This window comes from Helicoverpa armigera, chromosome 3 (genome assembly GCF_030705265.1).
Source record: "Helicoverpa armigera isolate CAAS_96S chromosome 3, ASM3070526v1, whole genome shotgun sequence".
In the NCBI taxonomy this organism is placed as follows: domain Eukaryota; kingdom Metazoa; phylum Arthropoda; class Insecta; order Lepidoptera; family Noctuidae; genus Helicoverpa; species Helicoverpa armigera.
This window is the reverse complement of record NC_087122.1, coordinates 12,206,682-12,224,766: the sequence shown is the minus strand read 5'-3', so window position 1 is coordinate 12,224,766 and position 18,085 is coordinate 12,206,682. Positions and strand designations below refer to the sequence as shown.

At 34.8% G+C, this 18,085-nt stretch overlaps 1 protein-coding gene across 4 annotated transcripts in view; it reads left to right on the top strand.

Moving 5' to 3' along the window:
- LOC110372916 (oxysterol-binding protein-related protein 1) overlaps positions 1-18,085 on the top strand; it is an 81,260-nt gene that overhangs the window by 48,932 nt on the left and 14,243 nt on the right. For 2 of the 4 annotated variants that reach the window (XM_064043690.1, XM_064043691.1), the window contains exons 2-3: positions 4,025-4,290; positions 17,183-17,403. In XM_064043690.1, coding sequence (XP_063899760.1) covers positions 4,256-4,290; positions 17,183-17,403 — 256 coding nt within the window. In that variant the 5' untranslated portion in view covers positions 4,025-4,255. The remainder of the gene's footprint in view (positions 1-4,024; positions 4,291-17,182; positions 17,404-18,085) is intronic. The other 2 variants (XM_064043692.1, XM_064043693.1) reach the window with 2 other exon arrangements.

Below are 18,085 nucleotides of genomic sequence, written 5' to 3'. Positions count from 1 at the left end.
CACAGCACCACTAGTTCCACGAATACTTTACGGCAATCACATTCTTGCCAGGCCTTTTTAATAATGCGAATATTATCTACAAATACTTTTCTCGGAGCTTGGCTAATTGTTCGCACCTTTTTGAAGTGTTGCTCACTTATGACGTCACTGTAAAGTAATATGAGCCATTTTAGTTTTCAACTTGCTGAAGTTTTGAGGCCGCATTTTTCTTTGCTAAGTTCGCGTGAAAGTATATAGTATAATAATACTATATGAAGTTAGTAAGTTTTTTAGGTACTATTTGATGTAAAGTAGGATGTGAATCACTACATAGTAAAACAAAAACACTTTTTCTGTCCCTATGCTCCTTTGTACGCTGAAATCTTCAAAACTACGCAACCGATTTTTATGAGTTTTTTTTTTTAATTGACAGAGTTTTTGAAGAGGAGGGTATATAATATGATAATCTATTAAATTGTGGTCAAATTCTGATATCCCGTGCGAAGCCGGAGCGGGTCGCTAGTTATTTTATAAAATATATGTCAAGGACATTATTTCAGCACTTAAAGTTTTTCAAGCAGAATGAGAGACAAAACAAAAGAGATACAAAATAACTATGTACCACAAAATGCCATTCAATGTCGCAAGCAATTTTGTCCACATTGAGAACATCTTTTCCCCATCAACTACGTGCGTAGCAATGTCGTAGCCGTGAAAATACTGTTACTACGTGCGTAGCGTTCTCGTAGCAAGTCACTTCTGATCGTAACATAGTTACGGCAACATAGATATATTGAGGAAATATATTTTCCTTCTATATATAAAGTTGGATGGAAAGAAAACCTTTGGATTATCGGAGTCATGTGCCGACTGTTTTTCTAACCGCTCTCTATGTTTGTAAACGAGAAATATTTTTGGAACGTGTTTTCGTTATATTTATTTCGAGTCAGAACTTTTTCCTATAACTATATTTGCTTTGTGTAATATTTTTGTTCAATTATCTTTCTCGTATCTAAATCTACATTTCAACTTGTATGTTATATCGTAACAGTCCGATTGCAAATTCTCTATCACTAACTCAAAGCTGTTACAATACCTATGCTATGCCGAAACTATAATCACCTAAATACATACATTGTTTGTCTAACTCAGGTCCAGTGGTACAGTGGTACATAAGTTGCTCTGAATTGGAACAACATGTACCTACTAATTACTTAGCAAACCGTCTCAAGTTGGAACAATAGGTCCATTTGTGCTAATAAGTAATTCATCGCTCTATTGTGACCATACATATTAGAAGTTGGACGGTCGTTCTGTTTACATAACTTGAAGTGGAAGTAATTAGCTAAATCAATAAAAGTTAATGTTATTTGATGATAGCTAAACAGTCAAGACATGAAAGTCTTGTGTTATCGTATGCTATGTAATTCTGCTTTTCCAAATCCATTTTATACTTTAGAAGCCCTTTTCACCATCAACATAAAAGGTTTCATACAATTTTCGACATACGTCCGCCTTTCAATCAAGCAATATAATATGGTCTCGTTAAAGGAGTATTATGTAGGTACAGCTGAGTACAGGTACTATGAAAATCTCTCAATACGGTTGGACCATAATCGAGTGCAAATCATGATCGGTGTTCTTCTCAGTGTTAAAGCCTAGACCCCAACAAAGCGTATCGGACAAGTTTTTGAACAACCAATTTAGTCCCCAGGCCGGCGAACAAATTTTTTTTTGATACATATACATTTAAAACTTTGTGAGTGCCTTCCTTACGATGAGTCCGACAAACTTTTCGAATGCGCAAATTTTGGTGCCGCTGCGTTTTTTAATGCTTGACTCCTGAAATTGTCGATATGATGTCACTATGGCTCTTCGTACATACACGTTTCATCTTTTGAGATTCGTTTAATAAAGTTAACTAGAGAATGGTGGTCAACTTGTCCGATAAAGATCGTGCTGCGTTTGGAGTGTCCACCATCCTGAAAATGTCGATATGACGTCACTATGACTCTTCGTACATACCTGTTTCATTTTTTGAGATTCGTTTAATAAAGTTAACTAGAAAATGGTGGTCAACTTGTCCGATAAAGATCGTGCTGCGTTTGGAGTGTCCACCATCCTGAAAATGTCGGTATGACGTCACTACGACTCTTCGTACATACCTGTTTCATTTTTTGAGATTTGTTTAATAAAGTTAACTAGAAAATTGTGGTAAGCTTGTCCGACAAAGATCATGCTGCATATGGAGTGTCCACCGTCCGGAAAATATAGATATATTTTAAGATTTGGTATAAAGTACTGACAATTGGTGTGAAGTATGTTAATAGTAAATGTTGCATTTAGAAAGTCGTTTCGAATGATATATGTATCATTACTACAGGAGGGATTTATTAACTTGAAAACACCTATCGATAAAATAATCTTATATAAGCTCTAGCTTCTGAAATACTAACAATTCGCCGAAGTTTTTTTAATATGAAATGTTGCATTTAAAAACGTCTTTTGAATGATGTTTAACTCATTGCTAGAGATGGGATTTATTTAATTGAAAACATCTATCAATAATTATAATTTTAAATAAGCTCTAGCTTCTAAACTACTAACAATTTGTCGGAAGTATGTTAACACGAAATGTTTCATTTGGAAAGGTTTTTCAAATAATATATAATTTGTTACTAAAGAAGTAATGGATTAGCTTGACAGAACCTACCGATAATATATTCTTAGAAAAGCTCTAGCTTTTAAAGTACTAACAATTTGTCGGAGTTATGCTAATACAACCTTGCGCTTAAAAACATCTTTTGATTGAAATATGGCTCATAACTTCAAGTGAGATGTTATTCCTTAACACAATGTAAAGTATCAATAATATGCCTTAGGTCAGTTATGTCTTCCAAAATACTAAGAATCGGTAAGTGGTATGTTAAGACGGAATATAGCGCTTAAAAAGATCTTTCGATTGACATATGGTTCATACCTAGAGGTGGGACATTATTCCCTAACATAGTAAAACCTATCGATAATACGCCTTATTTGGGCTATATCTTCTAAAATACTAAGAATTGATAAGTGGTATGTTGAGACAAAATGTTGCACTTAAAAAGACCTTTTGATTGATATATAGTACATTAATAGATGTGGGATATTATTCCTTAACATAATATAAACTATCAACAATACGTCTTAGTCAGGCTACTTTTTCTAAAATAGTAATTAAAATTGGTAAGTAGTATGCCAAATAATATACTTAAATAATGCACGTGAATATTTAAGTCAGAAATTGACAAAAAGAATAAACTTCTTCCAATTGTAATATTTTTTTCTCATTTTCTTGTCGAACTGACTATTTGACTCACTACATTTGTCGGACAAGTCGATATTTGCAATAAGAATAGTCTTATCTATCATTGTTGTATTTGTCTGACATGTATGTATGGGGAGACACAGTGACGTCATATCGACATGTTTCGGATGGTGGACACTCCAAACGCAGCACGATCTTTATCGGACAAGTTGACCACAATTTTCTAGTTAACTTTATTAAACAAAACTCAAAAAATGAAACGTGTATGTACGAAGAGTCGTAGTGACGTCATACCGACATTTTCAGGATGGTGGACACTCCAAACGCAGCACGATCTTTATCGGACAAGTTGACCACCATTCTCTAGTTAGCTTTATTAAACGAATCTCAAAAAATGAAACGTGTATGTACGAAGAGCCATAGTGACGTCATAACGACAATTTCAGGAGTCAAGCATTAAAAAACGCAGCGGCATCAAAATTTGCGCATTCGAAAAGTTTGTCGGACTCATCGTAAGGAAGGCACTCACAAAGTCTTAAATGTATATGTATCAAAAAAAAATTTGTTCGCCGGCCTGGGGACTAATTGAATTTCGTAATTCAAAACAACTTGTCTCCGCCCACTCAGTAGTGTCTCTGAGAGGAGAAATTCTATTGGTTGTTTAAAAACGACTCCCCTCCAATTTGTGGGAGTCTGGGTATTACTTGACACAATGCTTTAAATAAAATTTTCCCCCAGACAATAAACACTGTTCAAGACATTTACCCATAAAAAAAACTAATTTCCAATAGTGAGTGCACACGAAAACAATAATGGAAATCAAATAGTGATATTAACAAACAAAATACATACAAAAACACAATACAATAGTGTCCAGTGTTCAAATTAACGGTTCTGCGACTTCGGAAGTGCTCGTGTATTTTCGGGTGAGGTCGGAACGAGCCGCTAGAGGAGTGGAGTGGGAGTAAGATGGAAGATAATGCTGACAGGCAGTGTAAATATAGGTAAGTGGGCTTATCTTTTTTATTTTGTAGACTTAGACTTAGGGTGCGTCTACACGGTGCATATAGCTGGAGCAAGTTAACATGCGCAAGAGACAAGAGCACGCGAGTGGGTATCTTGCTTTGGTACATGCGTGGACCCTAACGTTTTTAAAATGCATGTAACCTGCGCATATACCTCAACATGCGCAAGCTACTCGCCCCGTGTAGATGCACCCTTAGACTCCACTATATCTCGTTGCAATCGATTCAGTATAAAGTATCCCTGAGCTGAGAATTTCTATTGGTTCTTTAATAACTCCGCTCAAGTCTACTTTAGTGGAGTCTAAGCCTTAGGGTATTGGAAAATATATGGAAGCGCTGTTTTGTGTCTGTTCTAGTGTGTTTTACTGAAATGTTTTCTGCATTTAAAAGTGTTTTTGTGTATACAGAGCTTAAAATAAAAACCCTTCGCGATAAACTCAAAACCTACCGAATACATTTTCATGCGGTTTTTACAAATATGCATAAAGACTAATTGTCGAGAAAAAACAAAGCCTAGGGTGTTTCTAATGTGTAGTTATAATTAAAAAAATATATATAATTCTCATCCTTAATTAATGCTCAATCCTTCTCCGTGTGAGAGGAGGCCTGTGCCCAGCAGTGGGACGATAAAAAAAAAGGCTGTAACATATAATTCATTCAAAAATGTATAGTCAAATTCATTGCTCTTGTGCAATTTGGTTTATTACATTTTCGTATTCAGCCTTCCCAATCAGAACGGACATATACACTATAGACGGACAGCCGTTCTAATGATGGAAGGCATCGAGTTGCAATATAATGACCTGCTAGCAGCTCGGAGAATCTCGACGTGGAGTGATGTAACACTAATGAATTCGCTATGTAGGATGTACGTTTGAGGTTAGACTAACTGAGAGGATTTCTAATTGACGCTTGAATCGTGGTCATATGTGGTAGTGGTGGTATAGTGTTTAAAGCACGAGCCTATCAAATATTAGAGACATAAGAGTGCGTGCGGGTTCGATTCCAAGTTGGTCATGTACTAATGTAGCTTTTAAGTTACACCTAGTTTCTTAAAGTGTTAAAATTTGGTAAAGATGACGGTCCTCTTCTGTATGTATAAAAATATCTTAGAATCCCAGGGTCCAGCTTTTCTCTGTTCCATTTGGTGTCCGGCTATTTTATTATTAAAACTCATATCTCTCACTTCAAAACCATTTAATAAATTAGGTAAGATCTTTAAATGTACGTTCTTGAAATCCTCGGTAGCTACAGATATTTCAGCTGAAACTATTTACTACTAAATGAGTTAGTAGACAAGTTGATAACTTAATAACTTAACTGCATAGCAAGCTAGTTAACTGGACTTTAGCCGAGCGAGTTTCGATTTGCCTTTTAATTTGAGGTTCAAAATGTTTGACCAGTGTTTCAAATTAATTAGGCTAGCTGTTCCTCTAAGCCACGTATTCACTGGGAAACAATGTTTCAGATACACAGTTTCTGAAACATCACGTAGATGTTTACAGCAACAATGTTTCGGAAACTGCCGTCCACACCGTCAGATGTTTACAATATGTCGCCCGAGGAAGTAGTGTTGTTGTGTGGTGCCTACATTTATTTGCATAAGTCCATTTCTAGTAAAAAGAAAAGAAAAAGAAAAGAGAAATTACTTGCTATGAAGACATTTATTTGGCGTTTATAAAAAATGAAACACGCGTCCACACTTGTACCTATGCACATGTTGCGCAACTGATTTGTTTCTGTGCTCCCCGCCACGGGTGGGGAGCACAGAAACATTCGATAAACACGTAGTGTTTACAGAAACAAAATTATATGTTTCTGAAACAAAATTATTTGTTTCAGAAACACGTAGATTTTGTTTCTGAAACAGTGTTTATAAACAATTGTTTCTCAGTGAATACATGGCTTCAGTTTCACCAACGTCCCAAGAAAACTACTTCCTCCACTCGGATAAAAAATAGCCTATAACTTTCCTCGATAAATGGGCTATCTAATATTGTAAGATTTTTTCGATCTACTGATTGCCTAGTTGGGGAAAGACTAATTGTTTCATCTTTTATAAGCAATTCAATATGTATGATTGATGTAATAACAAAACGCAATAATAAGGAACGTCTAATCAAATATAGATAAGTAATGTTTATTCTGAGAGCTCACTTGTTGGCTGTACAAACGAAAACATAAGGCAAACAAAGTCGTTTATAGGTTAAGGAACATTCTAGAAAGGCAATTACTCCATTTCTTTGATTCTTGCTTGATTGAAACATCTCGCATCTAGGTTGGTACCCAGATTGGTGACTAAGGAATGTACAAAACAAAGCAGGTATTTCTTTTTTTGGGTCACTTAAGTATAGATTCTGGTTGATAATATCAAATTTTTGGTTTTGAGTTGAGGACTCTGCAGCACAAAATTCTTGCACACATTTGAGCATCTTGATTTATTTCAAAGACTATTAATATTAAACATTTTATAAACTTCAACTATACCTAAGTTTATCCAGATGCGATAAAACTTGCTTCTCAACTATAAATGAGCTGCGGACATGGGTGTTAGAACTTAGTGTAAACCTAGAAAATAAGAAAACTTTTAAAGATGAAAGATTAAAAAGATCAGCTAGCTGTACCAGGCGATTTTACTCACTTTTCTGAGAGCAGTTTTATACGACATTTTGGATAAAAAGTGTACTATTTCTCTCTTCATACCCAATTTTGCATAATTCGATAACAAAGACATTCATTGAAAAACTATAAGAACTCGGTTCCTTATCAGGTAAGGTTCATAATTTACTGCTAGATAGGTCATTCAAACGCCAGTTAATTTGGTACCTGCTATCCTAAATGAAAAACAAAGACACTCGATAACTTCTAATAACCAAACATACAAATTCGATATTCTAATTAAGTATCTTCTTTCTTTTAAATAAACATTCTTACATGAGTAATGTTCCAACGCCTACGTGAAGAAATATATACTTTTCCAATTAAGTTCACAAGTTGTGTGGGCAGATCATCTCGGTATGTGCCTTTAATTTGCCAAATACGAAGGAAATGATGTAATAAATATGTAAGAAGATCTCGAGAATAAATAAGTAGGTAGGTTCTTTAATCATTGTGATGTTTCAACTGTCGGGTTTTGTGGAATTCGCGTATGAAATACAGAGGTAATTTTAGTAAAAGATCTATAATAAACATCTATGTGATAGAAATAGTTTCTTTACATTAGCAGACATGCTCAGGGCACGAGTTTTTTTCCTGTACAATATACTAGGTTTTGCCTGTGGTTTCACCCGCTTTCCGAAGGAACTGCTTCCCGCACCTGGATGAAAAGAAGATAAATAGGAATCAGTAGGATTCCTGGTCTGAGTTTTTTGAGATCTTCTTCTCTCCTGATGTTCTTATTATGGATAATGATATATTTTCTATTTAGCTCTATAATACACCTGAACGTTACCTATCGGTTTCTCATATAACCGCGTAACTTTCCATCGTCCATTATGTTTAATGGGTGCTTCTAATTGACCATTACGAACCACGCGCAATCTTTGAGGAAATTGCCTTAATTATCCGTCAACCTGCTTGATTGTAATATAGTGAGAAAGAAAGAGTATTGCTTCCTTGAAAGAAAAAAAGACAAATCTTGTATAAATGTTTTTAGTATAGGTGTTTTCTCGAGTTGCTTCAACCTTGCGGTATTCTATGTCCTTCCCAATCACGGTGTATGAGCCCACAAAACTCTTTTGTCTGTGTTTCTAAAATAAAAGCAATAATTGGGGTCCAATTTCAAATATAACATATTTTTCTTTTTTCAGCGGTTTTAAAATTTTCACAAAATATTTTCATGCAAACTGGCTGTCGGAAACCCAATTCGTTCGCGGGTGATGTATCCATTTCATTTATTTGTAGAAATGTCGGATTGCAAACGAGAATGAACAATTTTTAAAAAACGTATTCCTATTTTCTGGTGTCGAATATAAAATTCATGTGGTAAACTTTCATGTCGCGTTTTTACTAAATAAAATTCGGGTTATTTTTCGTCTTTCATTTTCTCGAAATTTCGATACATTCAGGCTGAAATTCGTCGATACTCCGATCTATCATACAATCTTTTGTCGTGATAAAAACTCTTTTCTCCTTTCAGTATATAAGAGGAGGTTTTATATGCCTTATTTTCCGACAGAGACCTTTTATGATTCAAGGTCGGTAGCCATATTGATCCTAATATTGTAGGTACTCAAGGACGGTCGACTGAATTTATAATAATATAATTAAATCTTGTTCTATTATTCAAAGGTAGGTAAAGTTTTTAAGCGATTACTGAGTTTAGAATAAGGGATAAGAATTTACCTAACATAACATTTTAGAATGAAATACCGATAAAACGTGGGGCTAAATATAATTAGTAGGTAACCCGAATAAAACCTTTACAAAACCACAATTAAATCATAAATGAAAATAGTAAAATTAACCAAAATAGCCCTTAACCTTCGGCCTAACATAACATTCAAGTTTCATGCCTAATCCCCATATTTGCGAAGGTATTAAACTAGCCCACAAATTAGACCTACCGTTTCTCCCGACTCGGCCCAAATTGCTTGTCTAATGAGGCTCTAACAAGATCATTCTGAAGGGTATTTTATTCACAAAATTATTCCGTATTTGTTTTGGTCTTGTTTTAAATTGGAATAAGGTCTGGAGATTTTATGGACCTTTTTCTCAAGTGTTTGAAGTGTGAAGTTATGGTGCCCAAGTTCATCGTAATCACTGTTCCGTGAATAAAAATGTACTGCAGAGTGTGTGTGAAACCATTACTTGATGACGACATAACCAATTGGGCTTAATTTATTTCCTATACTTATAGCATTTTTTTTTGGTTTATTGTTAAATCTAGGACGAATCGCTCTTTAAAGAAAATGTCCCGAATCGTTTTTAAGTTGTATAATGAAAACAAACAATTTATTATTCATAACTTAATTTATATTTTTTCCAATATACAATCCAATGAGTTTCTAATGGAACTGTTTTTCTGTATCGAGTAACAAAGGCGTAAGCGCTCTTTATAAAGCAGTACATACGATATTTTACATGTAATGGTAATCTTGTCCTTATTTTATTATTCAAAAGTATTTGTGATCATAATAACAAAATCGTTTCTATAACAGTTCTTTAAAACTAGCGGGTTTTATACGATGTTGGTGAGGGCAAAGATACAACAAATGACAATTATCGGTTCTAGCAATCGCGCCTAAAACCGCGTATGACCGTGTAGCCCAAACTGAGCGTATACGCGCGACTAAATACATAAGTGTGAAAACACTCTAACGATGAGTTGCGCCATTTAATATAATCAATATAACTAAATCATTTTCAGTTGTCAAAACGCCGATTTGATCAATGGGCGGTTAATATACCTATGGTTATGGTTTGCTTATCGTATAGTTAAATGATGAAATTCATCCTTACTGATTATAAATAGTGCTGAAAATAGAACACTACAACGATATTGCCAGCAAGAAATTATGTAAAACTGAATAATTCATTTAAATACGAGCCACTGAAATTAATTAAGCATTCCTCTTCGGTTGGAGCAAGTTAAATTGTGCTTATGAAGTATCCGAGTTTCTGTATTACACTCTGCATTTATTGCAGCTGCATTATCATGACATGAATGTTATGTCGTATGAATTTTCTTTCTTTTTGAAATGGAATTCATCGTACTATATATTAATTTTAATTAAAAATGGATTAAATGTTAAAGATGTTTTTGTAATTGATAATACTAAGAATATGAATTTTGGAATGGAACTTCTTTTGACAACTTAGATGAATTGAGTATCATTAATCATTTAATAAAACATTGGCCATCAATTTTTGTCAACCGACTTCACAAAACAGCTTCCACCTTTTTGGGAGGTCGGTCCTCATCCAGTAACTCTCGTTTTCAAAAACAATTTAAATAAAAAATACTCTAAAATAAAATAAAAAACCGCTTCAACCTTCATATCTGAACGTCAATATTATATAAATTCCCAGCACCTTGGTATAAATCAATTATAAACGTTTAAATTGGCTGCCAGCCTGGAATTGAATTCCCCACCGACGCGAGGTCGGCTGAAACATTTTCAGTGTTGTTTACTTGCCGGGTTTTACGGATTACTGCTGTTTTTCTTTGTTAAACTGGTTGAAATTCGAATTAATTCGTGTTTTGTTTTATTCTGTAATTATAAGGAAAAAGTTCCTATTTCTCACTCGTATTGTATCTATCGTTACCCTTCTTGGGAAATAGTTTTTCAACTTGCTGTTACGTGTCTTTAAACATTATAGTGAGTTAATTTTAATAACAATTATATTTATGTAGATGTAAATGAAGGTTTTCCATTGTGTTATATGGATAACGTATTGAAAAATCTTACGTAATTAAACTCAATTACCAAAACGAAACAGGAAATCTTTATGATTACACGCATTTTATTATGATATATGTTAAAAAAATAAATTATTCATAAGACCTAAAACAATACCAAAATCCCTACAGAAACAAAACCCTCAGAAAATAAATTCAACGATTTAAATGTTTCTTATCATACAGAAATAAGCATTTATCTTCATAACCATTTCTTTCCACTGAACGCTTAAAGGCCTAACTTTGGTTTATCACATCGGATCTAAACAAAATCTCTTGGCGAGAACCAAGATTTTAGTCTATAATTCCGGGACAGTCCTTGGCGAGCATCCGGGCCGATTTATCCGGATAAACCCTCGTCAGTCGCCGTCCGGTCTAATTTATGGACACAGTATGTTGTGTGTTATACAATAGGTTTCACGTTGACGCCTGGTCCTGTACGTTGAGTATAGTACCTAACATACATTATATCTGTAGTAAAGTATTTAATCTTCTTTAAACTTCTTCATCCCAGCCATAACACTAGGAAGTGGTGAAAGGAGGTTTTGGGGTGCTGTCTTTTTGTAAACTTGACGTGAAAAAGTGCTAAAAACTAGCCTAGTTACAGTAAACGTTGTTAACTTTGACTTTAATACGTGCATTAAGTATTCCTCGCATTAATAGTCCTTACTAAATGTAATAAATGTGAAAGCAACTCTGTTTGTCTCGCTTTCTCGCCAAAACTTCTGAACTGTATTTTCGGTACACAGATAGTCTTAAGCCTGACAAAGGACACGCTTAGGCTCTTTCATCTGGGTGCACAAGGTACAGCCTTGGGATGAAGGTGGAACCGCGGGCAATTGCTAGTATATTATGCGGGTATTGTATTCATGTATAATTAGTTCCCCTTTGTGTGAATAATTGCTGAGAACTGTGCGAGTAATTAAAATGAATTGTGCTCAGTTCTGAACTTAATATTCGCACTTCACAAACAGGGGTTCGTGTTGACATTTCATTAAGTCATTTAAAGTTTTGCTGTTGTTATTTTATAATATAGAAGCGGCCATATAGGTTAGATCTGATAATAAGATTTTCCTGCAAAACAACTGATTTACAGAAACAATAATTTTTAACATACTAAACTATCTCAAAAAGCAAGCCGAACTTTGCTTAACTTTTTGATCGACCCTGCCGTGCGTCATTTCCCAACAGACTTAAAAATGTTAATATTATATGATATTATCATGCTATAACAGTACACAGACTATGTAACACAATATTCGTCAATACAACAGCCCATTTGGCCGGGACATCGCGTTCACTAGGGCATCATAAATTCATTCCATACTGTTGCACTTTGCGCCGCCGAGCACAACAGAACATAATTATATTATAACTAGCTTCCAACAGCGGTTTCACAAATAACCATTTGGAAAATAGTACTGGGGCATTCCTGTAATTTTTGGAGTCAGTATTTATTTATTTTCAATTTTTGTTCACACACATAATACTTAAAGAAAGAAGACAGGAAAGAAAGAATTTTCTATTATTATTTCTAAAGAAATCTGTCAGTTGTTTATTGTAGGTTTTTTTAACGAAGGACAATGGCGATGTCTAAAATCTGAATTGCATACATTGCTTTATGAAGCAGTTAGTAGTATCTTCTAATTAGAAAAGACGTTATAAATAAACATGAAACTCAATGTTCTCTGATTTTTTCTAATGAATATTCAACCGCCAATCAAGTTCCTTTATTAGTCCCTGCGTTGGACAATCTCAATTATCTTAACAAAGGCGTTTTCAAAGAGTTGGATTCGCTTAAAAAAAGGGTTAAGTGCAAGTCACTGGGTTCTGTAGAGGCCATTGTTTAAAACATGAAGCATTTTACCGACTTACCCATGAGTAGAAGGTTTTTAATTCGGATGTCTGAAGTCATTCCCTGTCCTTATCCATTTGTTTTATGCCCTTTTTCTTATATGGGGTAGGCGCAGCATGTATTCTTTTATACCTTCGTATCTGACGGCATCTCCCAAGTAGTGCCCTTTGCAACCATACCGTCTTTCACACACCATACATTGTTTGGTCGTCCTCTTCCTTTATGTATTACACATTCATGTTCAACACCTCGAACACGATCCTAATATAAAACTAAATAGAAATACATACCTGACAAAAATTCCACTTACGATTCATAAGATACACTCCATAATAGACAGATGGACAAATGAACATCGGGCTCCCTTAGCCTTTGCAATCCTACCTTCGTTGACGGAACCAAATAGAAAACTCTTTTTTTTTCAAAATGTAAACATCTGTGAGTAAATAGGTATCTGGTTTCAGTAAACATGCCAGGACCGTCTTACCCGGTAAACCCTTAGGGAGCTCACTGTACCTTGCGAGTGAATTTGACACCTGTGAAAAGGTACCGCGTATACCCGTATAATGTTTCCCGAGATGTCCCATAGGAGAGTACATTTTACTTAGACTTAATAAATGGGAAATGTGATTTTAAATATGTATTTTTTTTTCGTCTTATTTATTTGCTGCATGATTATTTCGGTAGGGCAGGAGTTGGTTGCCCGGGTAACTGGGTTCAGGTGGTCACATAGGCAGTCGCTAGGCAGATGATGATGATTATTTAAGGTAGGGTTGTTTTATTTTCATGCAGGTTTGTATATGGATTTGTTTTATACCCCAGAATAAACTATTATATTGAGATGGCCTGATGTGGGCTTCATTCATGAATATTTTATTGGTTATGTGCCTATCAATTCAAAATGGCGGATTGAGTACCTGATGTAGATGTAACGAGCATTTTATAATAAAAACGAGAAATAAATACTTTCCTGCGTGATCATATAAGGTTCAATGGCAATATATTAAAAGAACCTTTTCATTTCAACTGAATTTTTGCTTACTAAAAGAGTTTAATAAATACGTATAATTCACTTAATCTTCATTATAAATATCGTCATAAAACTGTTAAGGCTTCGCTTACACAAAACTGCTACTTAAAAGGTTTCTTAACACCGTAAATTAAGCCTAAATTATTCCAAACTCTTAAACTTCGCATTTAACTGAAGTTGAAACATTTAACACTTTCCAAGCTCAAATATTAAAGTACAATTAAATATAAATTGTAAAGTTTATTGCTATACTTATCTAAACTAATATAATAAAGAAGATTTTTTTTTAGCTTGTTTATTTGTACCCTAAAGGCTCTGAAACTACTAAACCGATTTGAAAAATTCTTTCACTGCAAGCAAAAAAGCTACACACACTCTTCTCGAGTAACATAGGCTATATTTGATCCCGGTACGGACAGTAGTTCCCACGAAACGCGGGTGAAACCACGGGAGTAAACATATAGGTATATTTAGAGCAGTTTCCTATAGGTAAACAGCTGGGAAAGCGCTCTATTGATCGTCCCCAAATGACCTTGAATGCTGGGGACAAAATATTCTGTCTCTGCTTTTCGTGCATATTATAGGTCCTTGCATTTAAAACATTTTTTGCAAAGATCTTGAACGGCTGAACCGTTGAGAATATATTCTTTCTTGTAATATCTACCAACCTATAGAAGTTGGGACACATATTACTGAATAGTGACTGCGTCAGGGGCGATAAAATCTGAAACTAGTAAAAAGTCATGTTTACATAGAACGGGTGTCACTTTTTAACTGACTTAAAAAAGAGTAGGTTCCCAGTTTGGTCATTGTTTTAAAGATAGCTTAAAGCACTTTGATATTTTGTGAACCGTATGAGCGAAAACAATATTTGAGTTTAAATCTGAAACTGCGAGTCAAAGCCATTAAGCAAAATGTTAGATAGGAAATAATTTCAGTTTTCGCCAATGTTAGTTTTGCACTACAAAGTTTTAATTAGTCTCTGTTTCATTTGTGATTTCTAGTTGCCTTGTGGTTATTGGATTTGATTCAGCGAAACTGTCTTTTGCTTTATTATAGTTTATTGTTTGCATAGAATATTCGTTTTTCTTTTTGCAAGCCTTAGTGTTAGATAGATTTTAATGTATCTTAAAATTATGTAATGTTAAATACCTTTCTACCTAAGAGTACTGTGTGGATTATTAGTACCGGAGCTAAATTGCTTAAATCATTTTATAAAAATATATTAATATATAGACTTATTTTCGGACATCATAATAAAATTATTTTCTGTTAAAAATTACAACATCACTAATAAATAAAAGTTTGTAAAAGGCACAATTTAATCAATTTGAAAGTCGATATTTCTAAAGAAATTATATCGAAATTGGTTGGCGACTCAATTTAAAGAACTCGGAAATATTAAAAAATTTGCTTCAGTAGCAATATTTTTCAGGAAAAGAAATAAGAGAAAAACCTTTTTCAAGCACGAGCAACCTCTGTTTTCCGTCACTAATAACAGCGTTTTCCGAAAAGCGGTATTATATAACCCTTAGCGCGCTGTGCCGGCATTCAATTGTAATTTCGACAGACTTTTCGGCTTAAATACATTCTTAGGCTGGTTACACACGTCAAACATTTTGTAGGATAGACACGGAGAACAAAATTACAAACGGAGATGTCATAACGCAAAATCTCCTCAGAAAGTAGCGCGCCAAAATGCAGGTGTTCGGGGACGAGGAACGTTGTTACTTCCGCCCTGATTCACAAGGAACCCGAACGCCTCGTTAGTCCCAGTTCACGCCTACTTTACGTTATTTGACCTACAAGAAGGCGCCTGACCTACCTGCTTTATGGCATCTCCGCTCATCTTTCCTCCTTCCGCGAGAGTAGATATCGGGCTGATTTTTGTAGAACGTTCTTACTATGATTTTCTGACCGACTATTTGTAGGACGTGTGTGTTGCTCTATTTTATTTTTCTTCTACAAAAAATCGGTCACCGATTTAACGAACGTTGTCAGGCAGCCTTAGCAGCACGCAACAAATGGAGGGTTTAGCGACTTGAAGCTAAGCCGCCCTTGGCCTAGTTTCGCGGGTCGATAGTACCCTTACCGATTTATCTTTCGGCGGTCATGGGTTAGGTTAGCAGCTGAGTCAAATTGTTCGAACAGTCGAGTTAGGTAAGGTTTTTTGTCAATGATAAAATTGGAATTTTCTTCTTGAATTTTGTGTAAGGAATAGTGCTTTGAAGACAATGAAAGTGTTATGTTTAATGTGTGTATCCTGAAAAGTGTGTCAAGGTTATAAGGGTCGTTATGAATGATTTTGCGAAATTATCTCTCCCTCTCAGCGTTATGTTGATATATGCGTACCTATAGCTTTTTGTGCACGAATTATGTAACTGAGTGTGAATAGCTTTATTCAAACCCTCATCTCTTGTTCAGTGTACAGAAGATCCTTATTATAATTTTGCCTTACAATACGTTTAAAATATAGCTGTCGGTAAACATCCTACTTTAAGTCCAATAAAATTATTTCTCAAAAAGAATCTTTAATTTTCTCTTTCAAATTTATTGTTTTTTTCGTCTGGATCACAATAATAAAATATTTCCTATTCGGCCTAAATTTTTAACTTTGTCCGTATCGTAACAAAATTCAATTGAAAAACAACAACTGAGGCGGTTAATTAAAAGTTATATAATGAAAGTCTTACCTTAATTCAAAAAGTTTTGTTCAGGATTTTCTTCTTCATCTAAACTTATCCAATGTTATTGAAATTCCAAATAATAATTAAGGTCGTTAGCCAAAACGAAGGTATATTAAGACAAATATTTGAATGTTTTTTTTTTGTAACATAATGAAATTAGCCCAACAATACATGTAAATCTTGACCCAAATTAATCTCAACTTATCATATAAAAATAACCTATTAAAGTAACACTCGTGTCCCGAATACCAACAACTTTAATTCCCGAAAGTTTTATAACAACTACTACGTTATGAAGAATAAGCTTATAACAAAGATATTCTCACAAGAAGTGTAATTATTGCCGCCATTATGAACCACGACTTGAATACTAAGAAGCCATTTTGTGGAGAAATGTAGTAGACAAGCTTGGACTTATTATTGTGGACAATATACTGAGTAGTATATTGTAAGCTGCTTATATGAATGTGATGACATTTCACTAAAATACTAGAAGGCTGTGCATTCTGCTATTCAAAAAGATAAATATCTAATGTAAATCTTTTTTGCTTTGTAAATATTTCGAGTTTGTGAAGCAAGTGGAACTCTTATCCTCTTCTTTGTTCCGTTTGAATAATAAACGGATTTTGTACATATTTACAATATAAGGCACATCAAAATCCGTTTTTCCTTATATTGTAGGTAAATATAAAATTCATTTATATCATCCCAAGTGGCAACATAATTAAACAGCAATAAAAAGTGGTCAATTTCGTGTTAAAAAAGCTTCCTCTTCCAAGAAACATTGGACTACCTAACATATACAACTTCCAGTGTGTATACCAGTGTTTTATCTGACCTCCTCAACTAAGACTATCACTATAACTTTAGCTAAATATAATTATTTCTATTGTCCTCAGAACCTCCCTCCCAGTGGCTCAGTTCAGCCGCGGCGACTTCTCCCTCTGGTCTGTGCTGAAGAACTGCGTCGGCAAGGAGCTATCCAAGATCACGATGCCTGTGGTGTTCAACGAGCCCCTGTCCTTCCTCCAGAGGATGCTGGAGTACCTGGAGTACGCTCATCTGCTGAGGATGGCGTCGGAGCAAACCGATCCTGTTGCCAGGATGGAGTATATTGCTGGTAAGGACTTGATTCAGAGCCTAATCGTAATCATCAAATGACTCCTCTCGCAGTGGGTTAGCAGCGTGAGGGAGTGTCAGACTCCCATCATGTTCCTTCTTAAGCCTTTAAGTACCAGGGCCGCGGTATCTCTTTCGAACAATCCCGCAGCCTCGGCAGGCCTTGGCCCTGCTGGGAATTACTGGAGTTTAAAGTCTACTAAAAGAAGCTTGAAAGCATATTCAATGTTACATATTTGAGAACTGCAATACTATCAAATGAAGCAGTTTGCTCATTCAAGCAGAATTTTCTAGTAGTCTTACGCAAAAGTTCCTTTCTACTTTCAATTTCATATTAAACTTTATTTTATTGAAAGACTAGTTTTATTGAAAGATTTCAGTCTCAAAGAGATTCCGTGGGCTTTGTATCCACGTCCCCATCCTAAAGCCTACAGATAGATAGAAGAAAGTCTGGATAGTTTTAACTCAATATATGCTATCACATTTGAAGTATATTGAGGCAACAAGTAGCCTATTAAGACTCTTACTATGAACTGCTTATTATGAAGAATGCTCGAATGTTTAAAAGAATTTAGAATAAAAAAGAACTTACCAAGCCAAGTGGTTAAGTGCTTTTAAGGAAAAATATACGTTTCAATGCTAACACTCTAGGGGATTTTCACTTAAAATACCACAAGAGCTTC